The sequence below is a fragment of the Marmota monax genome, unplaced genomic scaffold (genome assembly GCF_021218885.2).
Source record: "Marmota monax isolate L192 unplaced genomic scaffold, Marmota_monax_Labrador192_F-V1.1 WCK01_AAM20220418_F8-fsc00185, whole genome shotgun sequence".
NCBI lineage: Eukaryota > Metazoa > Chordata > Mammalia > Rodentia > Sciuridae > Marmota > Marmota monax.
This window is the reverse complement of record NW_026693278.1, coordinates 368166-388175: the sequence shown is the minus strand read 5'-3', so window position 1 is coordinate 388175 and position 20010 is coordinate 368166. Positions and strand designations below refer to the sequence as shown.

Below are 20010 nucleotides of genomic sequence, written 5' to 3'. Positions count from 1 at the left end.
TGTAGTCAAATGCATCAATCTTTTATTGCATTTGGTTTTGGAGTCACAGTTAGCGCTTTTTTTTGTATGTGGTACTGGATATTGACCCCAGGGGTACTCTTACCACAGCCTCCATCCCACCCCCCACACACCGTTATTATTTTTGAGACAGGATCTCACTAAGTTGCTGAGGCTGGCCTCAAACTTGTGATCCTCCTACCTAAACTTCCAGAGTCACTGGGATTACAGTCATGTGCCATGGCACCTGGCTTATAGTTAGCTTTTTCCAGACATAAGTTGTAGAGTAACTAACTGTATGGTTTCATTTTCTACATTGAGATTCTGATCAATTAGGATTTATTCTTGTGCATTGTGTGATCCTGGATTTAAAAAGGGGGAAAAATGGCATTTTGGGGACAGATGGATAAATTGGAGTAAAGATCCCACATTAGATAATAGTGTTAAATACATGGTAATTTTCCTGCGTGTTTACAGTTGTACCTCAGTATCAGAGGTAGATTGGTTCCAGGACACCCTTCTTCCATACAGAAATCTGTAAATGCTCAAATCCCTTATACAAAATGGCCCCAAATTTGTTTATAATCTATTTGTTTTTTAACATATAATATATATCTTCTCATATATTAAATTATCTCTATATAATTTATAGTACCTAATACAATATAAATTCTATATAAATAGCTATATTGTATTGTTTGGAGAATAATAGCAAGAGAAAAAATTCTATACATGTGTAATCTGTAGTACAATTTTTTTTTGGAGGGGGGGTACTGGGGATTGAACCCAGGGGCTCTCTTACCACTGAGCTGCACCCCTAGCCCTTTTTATTTTTAATTTTGAGGCAGGGGTTTCTTTAAGTTGTTGAGGCTGGCCCAGAACTTGCAATCCTTCTGCCTCAGCCTCCTGAGTGGCTGGGATGACAGGAGTGCGCCACCCCCCCCCCCTTTTTTTTTCATATCTTCCATCCTTGGGTTGACTCCCTGGAGGACCGACTGTAATGGTATTGTCATTATGTAAGACAATGTCTTTGCTATTAGGAAAAGCATGTTGCAGCCTGCAGGGTTGATAGGTCACTGTGTCTTCAATGACGTCTCAAATAGTTCAGGGAAACTATATAGAGAGGTTAATCCGATGTGACCAGATACCAGCAAATGGTGGCGGGTATAAGACTATTTCTTATCCTTGCAACTTTTCTTGAGGTTTGAAACTTTGCAAAGTAAAGCGCTGAGGCGGAAGTGTGCAACGCCGCATTTTCACGGGGAAGGAGGCGTAGGGAGGGCGGGGGCTGAGGGTTGCTCCGCCCCCTTACCACAGGCCCCGCCCCAACAAGGCCCCGCCCCTAACCCAAGCCCCAGACCCTGACCCCAGGCCCCGCCCCTAACCCAGGCCCCGCCCCTAACCCCTAGGATCCGCCCTTCCCGGAAACCGAGGGCCAGGCCCCGCCCCGCGGAGCGCAGTCACGTGATCCAGGCTGCGGCGCGGGGCTCCGCGCGGTCATGGTGGCCCCTATGTACGGGTCCCCCGGCGGCCGCCTGGCCCGGGCGCTGACGCGGGCCCTGGCGCTGGCCCTGGTGCTGGCTTTGCTGGTCGGGCTGTTCCTAAGCGGCCTGGCGGGCGCGATCCCGGCCCCGGGGGACCGCTGGAAGCGCCACAGACCGGCACCACCCGCCTCCCGCAGCCGCTCGGTGCTTCTGGACGCCGCGTCGGGCCAGCTGCGCCTGGTGGACGGTCGCCACCCCGAGGCCGTGGCCTGGGCCAACCTCACCAACGCCATCCACGAGACCGGGTAAGGGTTGGCCCGCCCCCGCGCAGGGCCAGCCCCGGGCTCCAGGCCTGCCTGTCCCTGGGGCCGTCCGCCTGCGGGGACAGCGCCGCTGTCTCCCTGGGAGTCACTTCTTCCCTCTAAGGCTGCAGCATCGCCCTCCGGACCAGCTCCCCGGTTGGGAGGGGCTGGTGCAACACCCCTCACCTCACGGGGGCCAGTCACTTGCCTCCAGCCAGAGGTGACAATACTTTTGTCCCCCAGAGGCCACAGTGTCTGCATCTGGAGCAAGTCATGGCTGGTGGGTAATACAGTAACTCCTGTCCCCACTGGAGTCACAGGGATTAGCTCTCTTCTCCAGACTTCAGTTCCCACCACAGAGGCCAGCGCCGTGTCCCCAGGCTTGAACTTGGCAACAGCTTCCAGGGGTCTGTCTAGCTCACACTTGCTTACCTGTGGCTTGCTCCATGGGTGCCGGCCCCCTGCCTCCCTTCCAGAACCAGGACAGCGGGGTGGAGCCTGGTTCCATGCCACTGGGAAAGCAGAAGTTTCCTCCGGTGACATAGATGCAGATAGGACCTCCACTAGGGCTCTGCCCCTCCCCCTGCTGTGTCCTGGTCCCGGGAGGTCCTTGGCCAGATACTCTGGAGCCAAGGGCTGTGCTTGAAGTCATGACGGTTCTCCTGGTTGCTGGGATGCAGGCTGTCACTCTGAGGTCTCTCCCCTGGCTCCTCTGCCTGTCTGGGCTCCCATGTCACCATCTGTGGCCCAGATTCTGAAGCCATCCCTGGTTGGGGAGTTGTGTGATGCCCCTCTCAGGCCTGCACAGGGGCTTGTTTGTATTCCCTCCTTCTGGTGCCTGGCCTTAGGGGCAGTAGAGAGGTGAGCAGGCCCCTCTCTAAGTGGGACAGACGATGCTGGAAGAGTTGGTGGGAATGGGGACCTCAGAGCCTTGTCAGCTGGCCCAGGTCCTGGATCCAGGTTCTCTGGGGAGTCGCAGGGAACCCTTTGTATGTCCTGCCTGGCCACAGCCCAGGGCTCAGACAATGCTGTCCCCTACAGCAGGCATGGCCCTCTCCCACCCGCCCAGTGTCCTGGCATCTGCAGTCCCTTCAGGTGTTGGGGAGACAGGATGCTGAGGACACTCTGTGCTGGTGGCCCTTGGAAGGTTCTGCAGACACAGGAGTTGCTGGGACTGAGCTGGCAGGGCTCCCGGGAGAGGAGACACAGATGGAGTTGACGTTTATGAAGGGAACTAGAGCTCTGTGACTAGCCATGGGGGCCACTGTGACTCTGGGATCTGGTGACCCATTCTCTGATGACTCACACATTATCGGCCTGCTTGGTAGAGCCAAGAGGGCATGCCAGACCTCTGCCTGGATACCAGCCAGGAAGGAGACATGGAAGGACGGCCCAGCATGGAGGAGGCTTCGGCCTCAGGGGGCCCCTTCCATCACGAGTTCGCCAGTAGTGGGGACTGCAGTGTAGGGGGCATCGTACAGGCATGAAACTGAGGTCCTCAGAGACAGCCTCTGGAGACTCAGAGGCAAGATGAAAGAAACACCTCTGGGGCGTCCTGCTCCCAGCCCGCAGAATCTCTGATTTCACTGTTTTGGAGAGATGTCCCCTGGCCAGGCATGAACCTCCCTTTCTGAGGATTTCGTCTCCCAGGATCCTGGGGTTTCAGGGTAAATCCCCCTCCTTTTCGGTTGTATTTGTGCCTGACTTTGCACCTGTGCCCATCACGCAGCCTAGAACCATTTAAGATTCGATGCTTGGAGGTCGGAGATGCCGCGCTGGTGGCAGTCTGCCGCAGCTGGCTCTGGTGTGGGTCTGGACAGTGGCACCCTCCGCCTTCGCTGTCCTTCCTCCCTGATCTGTTCCCCCCTGCCAGTGCCTTATCCTCAAGGCTGCTTGGAGTAAATCACCTTGAGCTGAACGTGCTAAGAAACTAACAAACCAGCCAACATTCCACGACCCCAGCCAGCGAGAAAAGCCAGCCAGGAGTGTGGACAAGCCGTGTCTTTGGAAAGTCATGATAGGCCAGCCTGTGCCATCGCGAGTAATGAGGGAGCGATGACTCCACCAGAGGCATCCCGCGTGCTGGAGCACATCAGGTGGCCATGGGAGGCCTTTGGGACCCCTGCTCGTCCCATGGCTTTTCTTCTGTACTGGGGATTGAACACAGGGGCTCTCGGCCACTGAGTGCCTCCCCAGCCCTTCTTATTTCATCTTGAGACCGTTGCCCTGGAACTGCTCTGGACCGTGTGATCCTCCTGCCTCAGCCTCCGGAGTGGCTGGGATTGCAGGTACGCACCGCTGTGCCTGGCCAGCACTCTACCCGGCCAGCCTGATATGTCCCTCCCCTCACTGGATCCCCCCAGGGCGAAGAGTGTTGAGCGCTGATGTTTCCGACTGAGCGTCTAGAGGGTGCCTTGGTTGGAGCCTGGAGTTGTTTTAGAGACATCAACTGTTCCTGAGATAGAGTCAGTATGGCCCGTAGATCTTCCAGAAGGAGAAACGGTTAAGGAATGCCATCAGGGCTGCCAACGTGTGAATCCGGTCATCAAAGGGCACTAACCACCAGGCAGACATGATCCGTGTTGGCTTCTGCCTCTGTTTATCCAAGAAGATCAGCAGTTTGAGAAGAAAGCGAGCAGGAAGGATGCGCTCTCTGGAAGGAGGGTGGTTTTTGGAAGTTCGTGCAGTTACTGGAGCTTTCAGACGTTCTCCTGACCAGTGGCCGGGTCATCTTTCTGAAAGTTGTCAACGGGCCCAGCGCCACCAGGAATTCCAGAGGCCGTCGCCATTGTCCCATGTCACAGATGGGGAAGCTGAGGCTGGAAAGGCCGAGCAGGGTGGCAGGAAGCAGAGACTCAGAGTCAGCGTCAGGGTCCATTTCAAGTCCCCGTGGGGGCACTGTCCGTGGCGACCATGTCTGTGGCCTCGTCTCGGGGGTGAGGCAGTGCTGGCCTTGTGGGGTCCTGGGAGAAGGGGCTGGAGTGGGCGTGGGGCCCCAGCCAGCCCAGGGGCTCCTCAGCCACAGACGGGCACCTTTCCCACCGTGGTTTTCTGGAAGGACAAGGGTTGCTGCACAAATGCCACCAATTTGGTTTTCTGAGGCTCAGTCAGGACATGTGGCTCCCACGCAGTTGGAACCAGTGGTCACCTTGCAGCAGAGGCAGGAGGAAGTGAGAGCGTCGCTCCCTCGAAGGGCGGTGACAGATGCCCTGCTGTGGCCCATGGGACCCAGGAGACGGGGTCTCAACCTCCTGCCCAGCTTGAAGGAACCCATGCTGCCCTTCTTTTTAAATGTTTTTGGGATTATTATGAAAGTACATATTTTTTTTTAGATATTTTTTCTGTTTTTTTGCAGTCCGGGGCGGACCCGGGGCCCTGCATGTGCTGGGCGGGTGCTCTGCCCCAGCCACCTTCCTCGCCCTGGTTGAACTTTTTTCCCTGGGAGTAAAAATACTCGCAGTTTTGAAGGGTGGCACAGGGCACGGGAAACGGGGGCCTCCGTCCTCTCTAGAAGAACCTCTTCCAGAATCTTCACTGCAGACGCGGACCCCGACACACCCGCGCCCGCGTTTGCGCACAGGGGTGTGGACACGTGTCCTGTGGCCCTGGTCCCTCCCTCTCTCTAATGTTATCTGACACTGTCCTCCCTCCTCACGTGGCAGTGGCTGCAGGGTCCTGGAAACCAGCCGCGTGGTGGACGGCTGGGCTGGGCTGGGCTGGGCCAGGCCCTGGTGAGGGACTTGTCGGCGGCTGGCTCTCCTCAGCTTGGGCAGAAGCACTGTGTGCAGGGCCCGCCCTCCCTGGTCCCCACTGGCAGGGCTGTGCAAGGACCCGGTCACAGGCGGAATTCCTGGGCCCTTCCGCCTCCAGGGTGGCGGTGCTATGGCCCCGAGTCTGCCTCGAAGCGGCAGCTTCTGGCCATGGTCAGCGGAGGCCGTCCCTGGCCCCAGGTTGCCCACGGTGCTCGCCTCGAGTGGCTTTGGGGTTTTCTGTGACTCGCTCTGACGCCCCTCGCGTGCAGCCTCCCGGCTCATGAGGCAGGTCTGCCACTGGGCACCTGATCTTCCTCGCTCACCCAGCCCTTGCCTCTCTGGCCCTCACACACTCTCCATGAGACACACTGAGTGAGCAAGTGTCCCCTCCTGTCACGTGCCACACCGTCCTCTGAAGTGGGAGTCACTGACCATTTCATGGAGGAGGAAACCAGGGCTTAGGGAGGTGGATCTTTGTCCCAGAGGCTGGGGGAGGGCTGCTGGGGACCCAGAGGAGCTGGGGACAGGAGCCCAAGCTCTTGTCCTTCACCCTCCTTGAAAGGTAAAACCTTCATTCCTGTCCCTCCAGTCTCTCGGTCATTATCCATCATTGTATGTGAGTCACCAGCCTTGAGGGTCATGGCTCTTGGCTTCCTCTGGTGAGAACGGTGTCCCCTCTGAGCTGAGCCTGTGGTGTGGGCCCTTCATCCCAGAAACTCAGGAGGCTGAGGCAGGAGAATCACATGAGCCCGAGAGATGGAGGCCAGCCTGAGCAGCCCAGCCAGACCCCTTCCCAAACCAACCAGCTGACAAACAATGCCCCCTTCCAGGATTCGGTTGCCCGGCCGAGGTAGAGGCTGGGAGCACAGCTCTAGAATCTGTCTCTACTCTGCTACTTACTTGCTGTGTGACCTCAGGCAAGAGACTTCGGCTCTTTTTTTTTGCTCTGGAACATTCAGAGCTTAGGCTTTTTTTTTTTTTTAAACTTTCCACGTGGCAGTGCCCCTCCTCAGGGCACCTGGACAGCATTGTCTTTCTTTCCTGATTGTGATAGTTCCCCTGTGGGGATTTGAACTGTTCTCATGTCCCCACCATGAGCTTCTTGGAGCCAGGACTGAATGTCACTCATCTTTGCCTGAAGGTGTTGGGCGTGGGTATTTTGAGTGTTTTCCTAGCCATTTCTGTCCTGGAGCTGTCTGGTGGCCTTTCAGTCAACTTCCCCCGAGACAGTCCTGTGTGAACCCTGGCGCTCTGTTCTGTGGTGCTTGGGCGGAGCCCAGGGCCTCACGGGTCTGGGCAGCGCCTGCTCCGGCTGCTCCCAGTCCTCTGCTCTCCTTGTCTTGTGGGCTCCTCAAGTTTCTTTAGGACCTTTAACCCTGTGCACCCCTAGCCCAGCACCGCGGCCAGACCTATGATCCCAGGGACTTGGGAGGCTGAGGCAGGAGGATCCCAAGTTCAAGGCCTGCTTGGGTAATTGACTGAGCTGTCTCTGAATTTTAAGAAAGGGCTGAGGCTGTAGCTTGATGGCAGAACTCCTCAGTCCCCAATACTGCAATAAATAAGTAAATAGAGAAAGAGAGGTTCCCCTAGTTACAGAGGTGACATGGTTATGCTAGGATTCATTTTAGATGAGGTAATGGGGGCTGGAGGTGTGGCTCGGGGGTGGGGCGCTGGCCTAGCTGCGCAGGTTCTTGGGTTCAGTCCCCAGTACAGCAAAACAGAGGGAAAGGAAACCCCGGGTCGTGGGCCTACAGGAGTGTTCACCACAGCGAGGGAGTGACCTACCATGGGTGGTGCCTGGGGCTCGGGCCCTGTCCCCGTCTTCCTAGCTGGAACCTGCTTCCTCCCGAAGCCCTCGGGTGACCTGGAGTGGGACAGAGGAGCAGGACCCAGCCTGCCTGGACCCATCCTGCCTCCGCCTTTGGTACCCTGTGCACCAGCTAGCGCTGGGCCCCAGTCTGTGTAACAAACTAGCCCCCAGGCCCAGGGCTTAGGCCAACAGCCCCTGACCCCCACAGGTCTGAGGGCGGCTGGGGCCACCTGCTTCATGCTGTAGGCGCAGTCTGCTTGTGTTTCATATTTCTGGAACGAGCTGGCTGGCTGGGGCATGTGCCACAGTGGCAGGGACAGAGGCAGCAAAGGGCAGGTGGAAACACGGGATCCTCCTGAAGGCTAACCCTGTCACTGCCGAGCATGTCCCATTTACTAGAGCAAGCCATGTGGCGTGATGGAGCCCAGGTCCAGGGATCCCTGGCTCCAGGCCGCAGGGTGTCTGCTGCAGGGTGTCTGCCGCAGCCCCGTGCAACTGTGTTTTACTTTCCTCCCTGTGGCTGGGCCATGTGGCCCGTCTTGAGGACTGTGGGGTTGTCATGAGGGAACGGTGGCTTTACAAGTGCCACGGGGAGAGACCCTTGCCAGGCACCGGGGAAGTTGATGGGCTGTTGTTGGCCAGGAGCTGTTTGTCCGTCCTGTTAGAATCAGAGCTGGACATGGCCGCATCTGGCTGCGGGCAGCTTTGCAGGGTCCCTGCCACCAACCAGTGTCCCCACCTTCCCTCCCCAGGTGGGCCTTCCTGGAGCTGGGCACAAGTGGCAGCTACAATGACAGCCTGCAGGCCTACGCGGCCGGTGTGGTGGAGGCCTCCGTGTCCGAGGAGGTAAGGCCACGCTGGGCCTGGGTCCCAGCTGCCCTGGCCCTGCCCAGCCAGTGTCACCTGGGGCTGAGTCACAATGTATTCCTTGACGTCTTCAGAGAAATACGTGACATATCGCCAGTTTCCACAGCCTGATCAGACAGTGAACACCCGACCGTCGCTCAGGAGCGGCCCATGCCACCCGAGCCCAGCCTGCGGCTCCGAGTGCCCGCTGCCATGCTCCGTCCCCCTTGCTTTGTGGAGACACTGCCCACACCATGACACTCACTGTTTAGAAACCTACAGTTGGTTGGCTTGCCGTGCACAGGACAGCTCAGAAGGACACAGGGAGGGGCGGGGTGCTGGCCAGGCCGTGCAGGGTGAGCAGGACATGGGTCAGGGTGTGTTCCAGTGGGACGGCGACAGGCCAGGTCCCTGGGCCACCAGCCCTGCACCTCCTCCCTACCTGGGCTGCCTGTGCCTCCGCCGGGAGGTAGGCGTGCGGGCTGCACATCACTGCAGCAGAACACCTGGGCCAGGTTCCCAAGCCTCGGGAGGCTGAGGCAGGAGGGTTGCGAGTTCTGGGCCAGCCTCAGCAGCTTAGGCCCTCTCTCAAAAATAATGATAATAGGGGCTGGGGCTCAGAGGTAGAGTGTGAGGCCCTGGGTTCAACCCTCAGTACCACATAAAGTAAAATAAAGACACGTGTCCACCTAAAATATTTATAAAAATAAAATATTTTTTTAAAAAATAAAAAGGACGGGCGACATCGCTCATGGTACCCCTGGGTTCCATCCTCGGTATCATAAATAAATGAATAAGTAAGTAAATAAATCATACTAAAGTTGGTAACTATGAAGCTAACAGGTGGCGGGGGACTGAGGGGGGGGGCTCCTAGGTGGAGCGCACCTAGGTGGGCAAGAGGTGAGAAAGGTTTATGTGCTGGCTCACGGGGCCAGAACATCCGACCACCACTGGGTGTCTGGCCCAGCAGGGGTCTGAGGGCCATGGAAGGGGCCTGGGAGCTGTGGCAGGTGCAGTGGGCACAGGTTGCCCACCTGGGAGCTGGATGTGGACAAGGAAGAGGAAAGCCCTGGCCCCAGGGTCCCCTTTAAGGACATGCCCCCAGTAACCTAAGCCTCTCGCTAGGCCCTGCCTCCTGCAGGCTCTACCCCCAGCAGCCCCTGGGGGTCAAGCCTTGGGGACCTCCAGCTTCCAGACCACAGCAGCAGAGATGGCGGCCACGGAGCCCTGAGGTTGGAGCGGGCTTGTGAGCATGGCTGTGGGCACCCAGCCACCCAAGAGCCACAAGGCTGGCAGACCTCGGCCATGGGGTTGGCGGGGTGGACTGGTCACTGTGGCTGGCTGGACTGGTCTTGGCTGGCTCGCGGAGCTCCTGTAGTATGCTGGCAGGTCGTTCACTGTCCAGGGCTCAGCGCTTCATCAGCTGGGGTGACAGGCAGCGCCAGGTTCAGGGTCCCCACCAACAGGGGAGCCCAGGCCTTCCTAAGGCTCGCCACAGCATCCGCCAAGAGGGGGCTGCATTGTCCCTTGCTGTGGCCTCGGTGCTGGGGACAGAGGAGCTGCTCAGAACAGGAGGCAGATGGCTGGGTCCCCAGGTGCTCTAGGCTCTGCCCGCCGAAGCCCCTGGAGGAAGGGCCCGGAGGGCGGGCCATGGGAGGACGGGCCCCTAGGCTGGAGCCTGCGGCCCCTCAGCACCCGCTCCCCGCAGCTCATCTACATGCACTGGATGAACACCGTGGTCAACTACTGCGGCCCCTTCGAGTACGAGGTCGGCTACTGCGAGAAGCTCAAGCACTTCCTGGAGGCCAACCTCGAGTGGATGCAGCGGGAGATGCAGTGGGACCAGGACTCCGGGTACTGGCACCAGGTGGGCCTGCCGGGCTCTGCGTTCCGGGGCCAGCCCAGCTGCCTGCCCAGCCTTTGAGTACCCCCTACCTGGCCCCCGTCCCCCCATCTGTCCCACTCTACCTGCCTGTCCTTCCGTCGTTCCCTTGATGGCGCGCCTGCTGTCTGTCCTGGCCCCCTGTCCAGCCCAGCCTGCTTTTCTCCCGTCAAAGAAGAAAAGACCTGGTTCATGGCCAGCACCCTGTTCTCCTTCACACGGGGAGGCTCTGGACAGGGTGATCATGTTGGGGACGGTGACAGCAGCAGGAGGAGGCAGGCGGGGAGGCTGAGCACCCAGGCAGGCTGGGCACAGGGACCTTCTCCTTCCCGGGAGCTGCTGGGCAGGCAGCTCATGGAGAGGGCAAGGCCAGGGGGCACCCGCCCTGCTGGCTGCTGACTACATCCTCAGTGCAGTCAGTACACGGTGGCTTCCCTAGAAAGCCGCCAGGGGGCAGCCCTCTGTAACGTGGCCGTCAGGACTGTTGCCACAGACTGTGGGCCTCGTTTGCACCGTGTCCTTCTCTCAGCTTCTCAGTGTCCACCCACCTGCTGGACTGCTAGGATGGCTCCTGTGCCCAACCACCCACCCCAGCCCATAGCTCCCGACCCTCTGTCAGTCTGTCCATCCATCTGTTCACCTTCCCACCACTTCACCACCTCTCTGTGCATCTGTCACCCATCCGCTCACCTCTCATCTGTCCACCTGTCCGTCACCCATCTGCTCCCTCCTCCAGCCATCCAGCCCTCGTCCATCCATCCATCCTCCCCTCATTCGTCTGTCTGTCCACCGTCCATCCATCTTGCCTGTGCTTTCTGAGGGCCTGGGGAGTGCTCACACATGCCAGGCCCCGTGAGGCCCATGGTCACAGGGTGCTCGTGGTCACAGGGTGCCGAGGCAGAGCTGCCGCAGGGAGGAGCCTTGGCCGCAGGGGCCAGGTTTCCCGAGGCAGCAACTCTAAGCTTGGAGCAGGGACAGTGGCCGTGGGATGGGGGCTGGGAGGCTTCCTGCAAGAGGTGGCTTTTGAGTTGGGCTTTTAAGCAGGGGTGATGTGGGGTGCACCAGGTGTGGACGTCAACAGTTCATGGAAGGCAGGAGAGGGCCTGGCAGGGAGGGGCAGGGCTGGCCTCTCCTGCTCTGGCTGCAGCCCAGACTGGCCCCACTGCAGGGGTGCGGGCCTCACCTCCAGGCACCCATCCTCACCCCCCAGGTGCGGCTGACCCTGCTGCAGCTGAAGGGCCTGGAGGACAGCTATGAAGGCCGCGTGTCCTTCCCAACTGGGAAGTTCACCATCAAGCCCCTGGGGTTCCTGTAAGTGCCCCCAGGTGCGCAGGGTGGGGAAGGGCACGCCTCACAGATGGCAGGTCCATCGCCAGCTCGGCCTTTCTCGTTTCACAGCCTCGGACTGGCCAGCTGACCTCCAGAGCCTTGGCTGGCCAGTGACGGGCGCGGCAGGCTGCTCACCTCCCGCCCCATCCCTCCTCAGCCTGTTGCAGATCTCTGGGGACCTGGAAGATCTAGAGCCCGCCCTGAACAAGACCAGGACCAGGGCCGTCCTTGGCTCAGGGTCCTGCTCCGCCCTCATCAAGCTGCTGCCCGGCCAGCGTGACCTCCTGGTGGCCCACAACACCTGGAACTCCTACCAGCACATGCTACGCATCATCAAGAAGTACACGTTCCAGTTCCGGGAGGGCCCCCAGGGTAGGTGGGCGCGTGTGTGTGCGTGAGCACCTGCTGGGGCTCGGGAGGGGCGGGGCGCGGGAGGGGCGGGGCGCGGGAAGGGGGCTTTGGCAGCCCCTGCCATACACACGGGGTCACCAGGGCAGTTCCAAGAGTGCATCTTGGGGTTTTTTTAATTTGATTTTTCAGTGCTGGAGGTTGAGCCAGGGCCCTGTTCATACTAAGCAGGGGTTCCCCACTGAGCTGCGCCCGCAGCCTTTTTATTTTTTATTTGACACAGAGTCTGGCTAAGGTGCTGAGGCTGGCCTTAAACTTGTGATCCTCTTGCCTCAGCCTCCTGAGATCTGGGATGACAGGCGGGCACCACTGTGCCCTGCTAGCCCCATTTTAAATAATTTCTTTAAAGTCATAGAATGTCAGAAAACTCCGTAGAACACCTCGCTTCAGTACCCCTCACTTCTGAGAACACGTGGTTATGTTTTATTTTGCTTTCCTAGATTTGAAAACAAGGTGCTTTGATTTTCTGTTGTGCTTCACTTTATTCTGTGAGCAAGAGGTGAGCTCAGCGGTCCCAGGTGAGGGCTGGGGCTCCTGTCCCCCGCCTGGGCCAAGGCTGCGGTGGGTCACAGTGTGGTTTGGATAGGGCTGGACTCGTGGGGGTGTGTTTTGTGTATGTATCTGTTCTAAAATTAATAGACGCGTGTTTAAGAGAAGCCTGAGGCCGGGGTGCATCGGGAATGGACACCCTAGGGAGCTCCGCATCCCCCCAACCTCACGATTGGCCGCACACCTGTGCTGTTTGTCGCAGCAATGGATAGGGATCCATACGTTGGTTCTCATCGGGGCATTGGGCAGTTTTATGGGCTTGACACGTGCCTGGGGATACGTGCCTACCCCTGGGCCATTGTACAGACCTGTTTCACTGCCCTGAAGTGTCTGCTGACCCGACACTGCCACCGGTAGTCCCGTGAGCCACCCACAGCCTGTGCGCCTCCTCCTGTAGCTGGGCCCGCCAGGAGTGGACCAGCGGGGCAGAGCCGAGAAGCGGGGGTGGGCAAGCCCTGGTCCGAGCAGCGGGGCCTAAAATGTGGTTTACGGGGTCAGACTCAGCAGACCAGCTCCACCGCCAGCCGCAAGGGCGTCTCTGCCACGGCATGGCCCCAGGGGGTCACTGTTCTCACCAAGCTTGCCTTCTGACTGGAGATAGTGCCCCCCAGGCTGGGCTTCTGGCCTGACTTCATTGATGCACACTGTAGCTGTGCACCGGGAGTGGGAGCGTGGCTGGGTTTGTACAGACGCCTGTGGCCATGCGGCCTCCTGCAGCCATACAGGACCCCTCCACTGCCCAGGACGCTCCCCGGGTCCCCAAGATTGTCCCTCGCTGCCCTCCCCAGGCGGCCACTGTTCTGACTCCTTTCTTAGTAGGTTAGTTTGTGTGTTCTAGAACTTTATTTAAGCCCTTAACCAGTTTATTTAAAACTTCTTGTTGTAGTTTTATTTTTTATTGAAATTTTTTTATTGAGGCAAAAATCATAATGTAAACCCAACCATCTTCAAGTGCACTGTCCTTTCTATCTGGTTCCAAAACATTTTCCTTGCCCCTGGCAGGAGACCCTGTGCCCACCAGGCAGCCGGTCGCCATGTGTGACCTTCCTGGGGCTGGCTTCTTTCCCACAGTGTTATGGTCTCCAGGCTCAGCCACATTGTGGCGGGTGTTGGTGCTCTGGTCCTCTTTGTAGCTGAGTAGTACTCCATGGTGTGGGTGGCCCGTGGCTCCCCCACCCACCAGCTGGTGGATACTGGGTCGTTGCCACCTGTCGACCCCTTTACTGCTTCTAACAGTTGACTTATGGGGACCCTGAGCTTGTGACTTGAACCCTTACAGCCCCCTGGGTGGGGCTGCAGTGGGGGGGGGTATTCCCATTTTGCAGAGAAGGAAACTGAGGCTCAGAGAGGCTGAGTGACTGGTCCCAGGGAAACTCAGCATCTCCTTTCTGGGTCTGGCCCTCTTCATGGCCACCCTCTTATAATTAAAAAGCGAGATGCCAGTAAACAAAGTGCACACAGAGAGAAAGGGATAAACATGTTTGTCAGTGGTGGCTTTTCCTGCTTGCTCTTACTAGTTTCTTATGGTGTTGGGGTGGAGCCCAGGCCTCCTGCGCTAGGCGAGCCTCCACCGTGAGCTCCTGCCTAGCCCATGTGTGCATTCTATATCAGTCTCCTCATTTGCTAAAGGACAGAAGTGACTGGGTGGGAGCGGCTTGCTCCCCTTGAGACCCACGTCCCTGCAGGGCCTGCCTGACCAGCGCCGGCCGCTCTCTCCCCAGAGGACGCCCTCCTGGTTCCTGGGAATCAGATGGTCTTCTCATCCTACCCCGGCACCATCTTCTCCTGTGACGACTTCTACATCCTGGGCAGCCAGCTGGTGAGTCCCACCAGTCACCTGTGTCCCCTCCCTGGGGATGTGTCTCACTGTGTCTCACTGCTGAGCTGGGACAGGAGGTGTTCGCTTGGATGTGGTGACCGGTGACTGAGCTGCACCCTGTGGCTGGGCCCCAGTGAGAGCGGAGATGGAGGGTGGGGTGGCTGCAGCCCTACCTGCACCCTAGGCCCTGGCTCCTCCTCCCGTGCTGCTGGCTGGCCCCTCATCAAGGCTTGTTAAATGTGGGTCCCCAAAGCCTTCACTGGGCTGGACTGTGTGGGGGCTCAGTCCTCATGAGCCACTGGTCCTGGGGCCCAGGTCCTTGGGAGCCTCTGGTCCTGGGGACCCTGGAGATGCCCTTGACCTTGGTGACCTGGTTTGCTTTTCCGGCGGAGGTTCACCCCCACTGTCCTTGTCCCTCGTCTTGCTCTCTGTGGGCGAAGCCCCCACAGCCCGGCGGGTTTCTGAATAGCTGTTGTTGTTGGTGAGCTGTTTGTGCTGTCTCCCTGGCTGGTGCCCAGCCCTGTTTAGAAATCTGTCCCTGGCACCTCTCGCCAAGGCTCGTGCCTGGATTGCCAGGGCAACCGGCCAGGAGAGAGCTTTCTGAGGCACCCTCGGGGCCCAGGTGCCAGTCCTGGGAGGGCAGGCGGGGACTCCTGGCCTCCTCCAGGCCTGCTCTGAGTGTGGGAAGGGCCTGGAGGGCGGTGGTCTGTTTCTTTGTCCTGGTCCTGGCAGTGGCACCTGGGGTGCTCCACCTGAGCCACATCCCCAGCCCTTTTTACTTATTTATTTCCTGAGATGGTTCCAGATTTGCTGAGACTGACCTCAAGCATGGGGTCCTCCTACCTCGGCCTCCTGAGTCTCTGGGATTTCATAGCGACATGAGTTTTATTTTTAACCACCAAGAAGAAGGCATTGTTTACAGAACAAGCAGAGGACAGAGCGGGGTCCCTGGAGAGGGGCAGGAGGCAGCTGGAGGCCGGGTGGGCGTCTGCCCTTGGCTCCAGGACGGGCTGGGACAGGCCGAGGATTCTCTGTTGCACGGCCCCCGGGCTCTGGGCCTGGGTCCAGGTTCATGGCCTCAGGCCATCAGCCTTCCCTGAGGCTGGCCTGGGAATGGGGCACTGTCTCAGGGAGAGCTGAACGCTTGGTGAGGGGTCCGCAGGAGCAGCACTTTGGGCTTCCCGGGCTGGGCCGGCTCCTCAGCCTGACTCCCCAGCGCAGGTAGGGAGAAGCAGTGAGGAGCGGGAGCATGCGGCAGGGCTGTGGGACTGCCCAGGCCCTGCCCAGGCTCAGGCCCCATCCTGTGCATCAGTAGACCAGGGACTGCTATTGCCCAGGGCCAGGGTCCCTGCAGCCCTGCCCCTGAGGCGGCCCCTGTGCCCCCCAGGTGGCACTGGAGACCACCATTGGCAACAGGAACGCAGCCCTGTGGAAGTATGTGCAGCCCGAGGGCTGCGTGCTGGAGTGGATCCGCAACCTGGTGGCCAACCGCCTGGCCCTGGACGGAGCCATCTGGACAGACGTCTTCAAGAGGTTCAACAGTGGCACGTGAGTGGCTCTGGGCCGTGGCCCCACCCTGGACACAGCCCTCCCGCCACAGACCCCAGGGACCTAGGGGCTGGTAGATGCCAGAGGCCTCTCCTGTTCTGCACCGGGAGGCCGGGGAGGCCGAGGCTTAGGAAGGGCAGGACACGGCCCCCACAGGCTCCTGGCTCAGGGAGGGGCCCTGGGGGCAGGGCAGGAAGGGCTCTGGAAAGGGGGCACGTGGGTGGCCGGGAGTGCAGACGCGGCAGAGGAACTGGCCTTTGTCCTGACGGGTAGCTGCGGGCCGTTCCCAGCAGGCCAGCAGCAGGGGCCTGAGCGCCTGTGGGTACCTGCCTCACTGCAGTGCCAGGGTGAGGGCCAGTGGCCCCGGGGGGCTGGGCAGGGGCTGGGTGGGTGTCCCAGGCTGCTCAGTCCCCTGCTGGGCCCTCCAGGTACAACAACCAGTGGATGATCGTGGACTACAAGGCCTTTGTCCCCGGACAGACCAGCCCAGGGGGCAGGGTGCTCACAGTCCTGGAGCAGCTCCCGTGAGTACCTCTGGGTGGAGGCCCCGCCTGGGTGGAGGCCCTGGTGGCGAGCCTCGTGGGAAGGCTGGGGTCCCCGAGACGGGAGGGGCGGCTGGTGCAGCCAGGTTGGCCCCGGCAGGAGGGGGGCCGGGGCCCTGAGCCAGGCCTGCTCTGGGACCCCTCCTGACGACCTCCGCTCTGTCCTGCCCAGGGGCCTGGTGGTGGTGGCCGACAAGACCTCGGACCTCTACGACATGACCTACTGGGCCAGCTACAACATCCCGTAGGTGCCCCACCCGTTCTCCTCCGCTTGTCCGCTCCCCAGGCGCCAGGGCCAGGCCCTCCCTAGTGGTGTTAGCGCCACAGCAGGAACCAGGCAGGTCCTGAGGGCTTCATGGTGTAGTTAAGTGACCTGGTCAGCAGCGTGTGAGCAGCGCCCGGCTCCCTGTGTGGCACCCACCAAAGGGTGGCGCGGGATGGCCCAACCCAGGGGTGTGCCCAAGCTGGGTGGCAGCTGCCACTCCCAGCACTCACTGCTTCATTTGGTCCTGGTGACCCTGGGCCTGGGGGCCATCATCTCTGGTTTCAGGGGTGCAGAACCCAAGGCTCCGGGACGGCGCCCGCCCTCGCAGGCTGCAGCGCTGGGTGGTGGGGCCAGGGTCCCAGCCATGACTGTGGCACCCCAGCCCGGCCACCCTGCCAGCCACCCAGAGCAGAGCCGTCCCCTCTGGGTCCCGGCTCCTGGGTCGTTGTGACTGCTCTGGAGTGACCGCCTGCCTCCTCCTGGCCCGTGACCCTGCCTCGCGCGGTCACTGGAGTCATGGTGACTCTCTTTGTCCCGCAGGGCCTTCGAGACAGTGTTCAATGCCAGCGGGCTGCAGGCGCTGGTGGCCCAGTACGGGAACTGGTTTTCCTACGACAAGAACCCCCGCGCCCAGATCTTCCAGCGGAACCAGTCCCTGGTGAGGGACATGGACTCCATGATCCGGCTGATGAGGTGGGCCAGGGGCGGGTCAGGGGAGCCTCCCGGGGTCACACCTCGGGACAGCCCGGCTGCGCCAGTGGTCACAGTGCTTGCCAGCAGCAGTTGGTGGCCCCGACTTGGGCCTGTGGCTGCCTGCAGATGCCTGGGCCCTGGGCCGTGACCTGTGCTGGGACAGGCATGGCACTGGGAGGTGCAGGCAGACCTCCCGACCGCCCGCCTCAGGGCACCCTGTCCCTGGGGCTGCCAAGCCCTCAGAGGGCCCGGACTGATGCAGACAGGTGGCTCAGGCACCTGAGTCCCAGGGACGAGATCAGGCAGGCCTGACTCCGGGGGGGTGGGGGGGGGGGCTGCGCGGAGACCTGGGTGTGCGCGAGGCACCGGGAGCCCAGGGGCCGGCAGTGGCAGGAGCGGGCTTAAGACCAGGCCTCGCGGCAACCTATCCCCCAGGTACAACAACTTCCTGCACGACCCCCTCTCGCTGTGTGAGGCCTGCAGCCCCCGGCCCAACGGGGAGAACGCCATCTCCGCCCGCTCCGACCTCAACCCCGCCAACGGCTCCTACCCGTTCCAGGCCCTGCACCAGCGCTTGCATGGGGGCATCGACGTGAAGGTGTGCGGCCCTGGGGCTGGACGGGCCTGGGGAGGGGCGGAGGCCGGGGGGGGGGGGGGGGGGGGGGCAGCTGTGGGTGGGGTCAGGCTTGGCTCTGGGCTGCGGTCGAGGTGACGGCCCATTTAGGCTCAAGGTTAGGGTCGGGCTGGGGCTGGGGCTGCCCAGCGCTCAGGCTCAGCCACGTGCTCTGCCCCCAGGTGACCAACATGTCCCTGGTGAAGGCGCTGGGCCTGCTGGCGGCCAGTGGGCCCACGTGGGACCAGGTGCCGCCCTTCCAGTGGAGCACCTCGCCCTTCAGTGACAAGCTGCACATGGGCCACCCCGACCTCTGGAAGTTCCCACCCCTGAAGGTCTCCTGGGGCTGAGCCCGTCGCCTGCTGCCCCTGCCCTGCTGGCCCATAGGCACCCGCTGCCCCCGACCTGCCACATCCCTGCCACTCTGCCCCGCCGCCCCCAAGCTGGGCTGGGGCTGTCTGGGTCACTCCTGTCCTGGGGTCTCTTCCGAGGGCTGGGCACAGACCCGAGGGACTTAGAAAGACTCAGGGTCCCCACAAAGTGGGTGGCAGCCCCTGTGCCATCTGCTTTCTGCAGCTCCCTCCCTTCCTCCCGCTTCTGTCTCTGCCACCTCGGGGACTGTCCTCGTGCTCTGTCCACCTGAAGCTGAGGGAGAGTCCTGGGCTGGGGCCCTGGACCTCTACTGGGCCGGGAAGCCTGTTCCAGCCCAGCCTCCAGCCTCCTGCCTCCTGAGCGGCCTGGGGCTGGTGAGGGGCAGCCCGGGGTCTAGGCACATCTCTGGCTGGTGTCGCTGCCCCTGCCCCCCACCTCTCGCCTGCTCCCTGGACAGCTTCCTCAAAGACAGAAACTTGAAACAAAACCAAAGTTTCTGGCCACTGGCGGTTGGAGGGTCTCGAGTGCCCTCTGTCCCCGGACAGGTGGGAGTGTGGCCCCGTGTTCCTGCCTGGTGTCCACCCCTCCAGGGCCAGGGGAGGCGGACTGCAGGCTGTGCCGCCATTAAACTTGAGAGGCTGTGGCTGCTGTGCCGCTTGGGTCACAGGCGGCACCTCCCTCCCTGGCCTGGGCCCTGCAGCGTCCACCGTGCAGCCTGCTCATCCTCCATCTGTCTGTCCAGTCATTCACGTGCCAGCCCACCTGCCCTCGTCCTTCCTCACGGCCATCCCTCTGTCCCTCCCTCCTGTGCAGCCATCAGAAAGGACTTGTTGTCACCTCCACAGTGGGTGGTGCCACCTTTGTCCCCCTCTGCTTCTCTGCATCTGCTTCCTTCTCTGTCCATCCGTGCCACCTTGGGGACTCCTTCTGTCCCATGCCCTGTCCCCCCTGAAGGCCTCCACCTTGCACCTCTAGCCATCTGTCCACGTGTCCAGCTGTCCCAGGGGCCTTAGAAGCACCTGCTGTGTGCGGGTCCTTCCTGAGCCCTGTTGTGGGGCACAGACCAGTGCGGACAGCTCTCCCATCTGACCTCGTGTGGCCCGCCTGTGACAAGACTCCTGTGCTCCCCGCCCGGGGACGGACAGGGATAGTGTGCAGCCCCAGAGTTTCACCCCTGGGCCTACTATGCTGGCTGTAGACTCCCCTCTGAGCCCCGGCCACCTCGTCTGTAAAGCAGGCAGTGACACTCCCCCGGACTGTGACCAGGGTCCCTGCACGGGGCCTCGCACTTCACATAACCAATCTCTGCTGACCCTCAGCACCGTGGGAGGCCCCGGCACCTTAAAGGAGAAGGTCCACAAGGCTCCCCGCTCCGCGAAGCTCGCCCCCGGGATGGAGACAGCCGCTCGGGGAGAATAAAGCGCAGTAAGGCTGATCCGCCTTCTCACTGGCCTCCCGGTGCCTGTGTGTGGCCGTCCACATCGTGGGTCTCCTGCCCAGTGCTGGGTGTTCTACCCCCGGCTGCTTCCCCAGCCCTTTAAGTAGCTGGCCTTGAACTTGGGGTCCTCTCGCCTCAGCCTCCCCAGTCGCTGGGGTCATAGGTGTGTGTTCCTGCGCCCGGGTACAATGTGGGGTCACAAAAGCCAACCCTGTGGCCCCGCCCTGGCTGAGGGGGTCGGGGTCATGGAGGGGGCTCAGCCCAGGGATGCTCTCCTGTTCCATGTGTGCCTTTGTGGGGAGCAGGGTCCATGTTTCTGGAGGGTCTACACACTGGTTTCAAGTCTGCCCAGGTCTTCCCT

General features: G+C 60.7%; 1 protein-coding gene across 1 annotated transcript; it reads left to right on the top strand.

The window, feature by feature from the left end:
• Positions 1 to 1461: 1461 nt before the first annotated feature.
• Positions 1462 to 19663, top strand: Plbd2 (phospholipase B domain containing 2). The gene is made up of 12 exons (XM_046456530.2): positions 1462 to 1786; positions 8098 to 8191; positions 9900 to 10058; positions 11284 to 11384; positions 11560 to 11774; positions 14081 to 14178; positions 15566 to 15726; positions 16155 to 16250; positions 16441 to 16512; positions 17074 to 17226; positions 17662 to 17824; positions 18022 to 19663. Exons 1-12 carry the CDS (start codon positions 1497 to 1499, stop codon positions 18187 to 18189), a joined length of 1770 nt encoding a protein of 589 aa, XP_046312486.1. The 5' UTR covers positions 1462 to 1496; the 3' UTR covers positions 18190 to 19663.
• Positions 19664 to 20010: the final 347 nt, after the last annotated feature.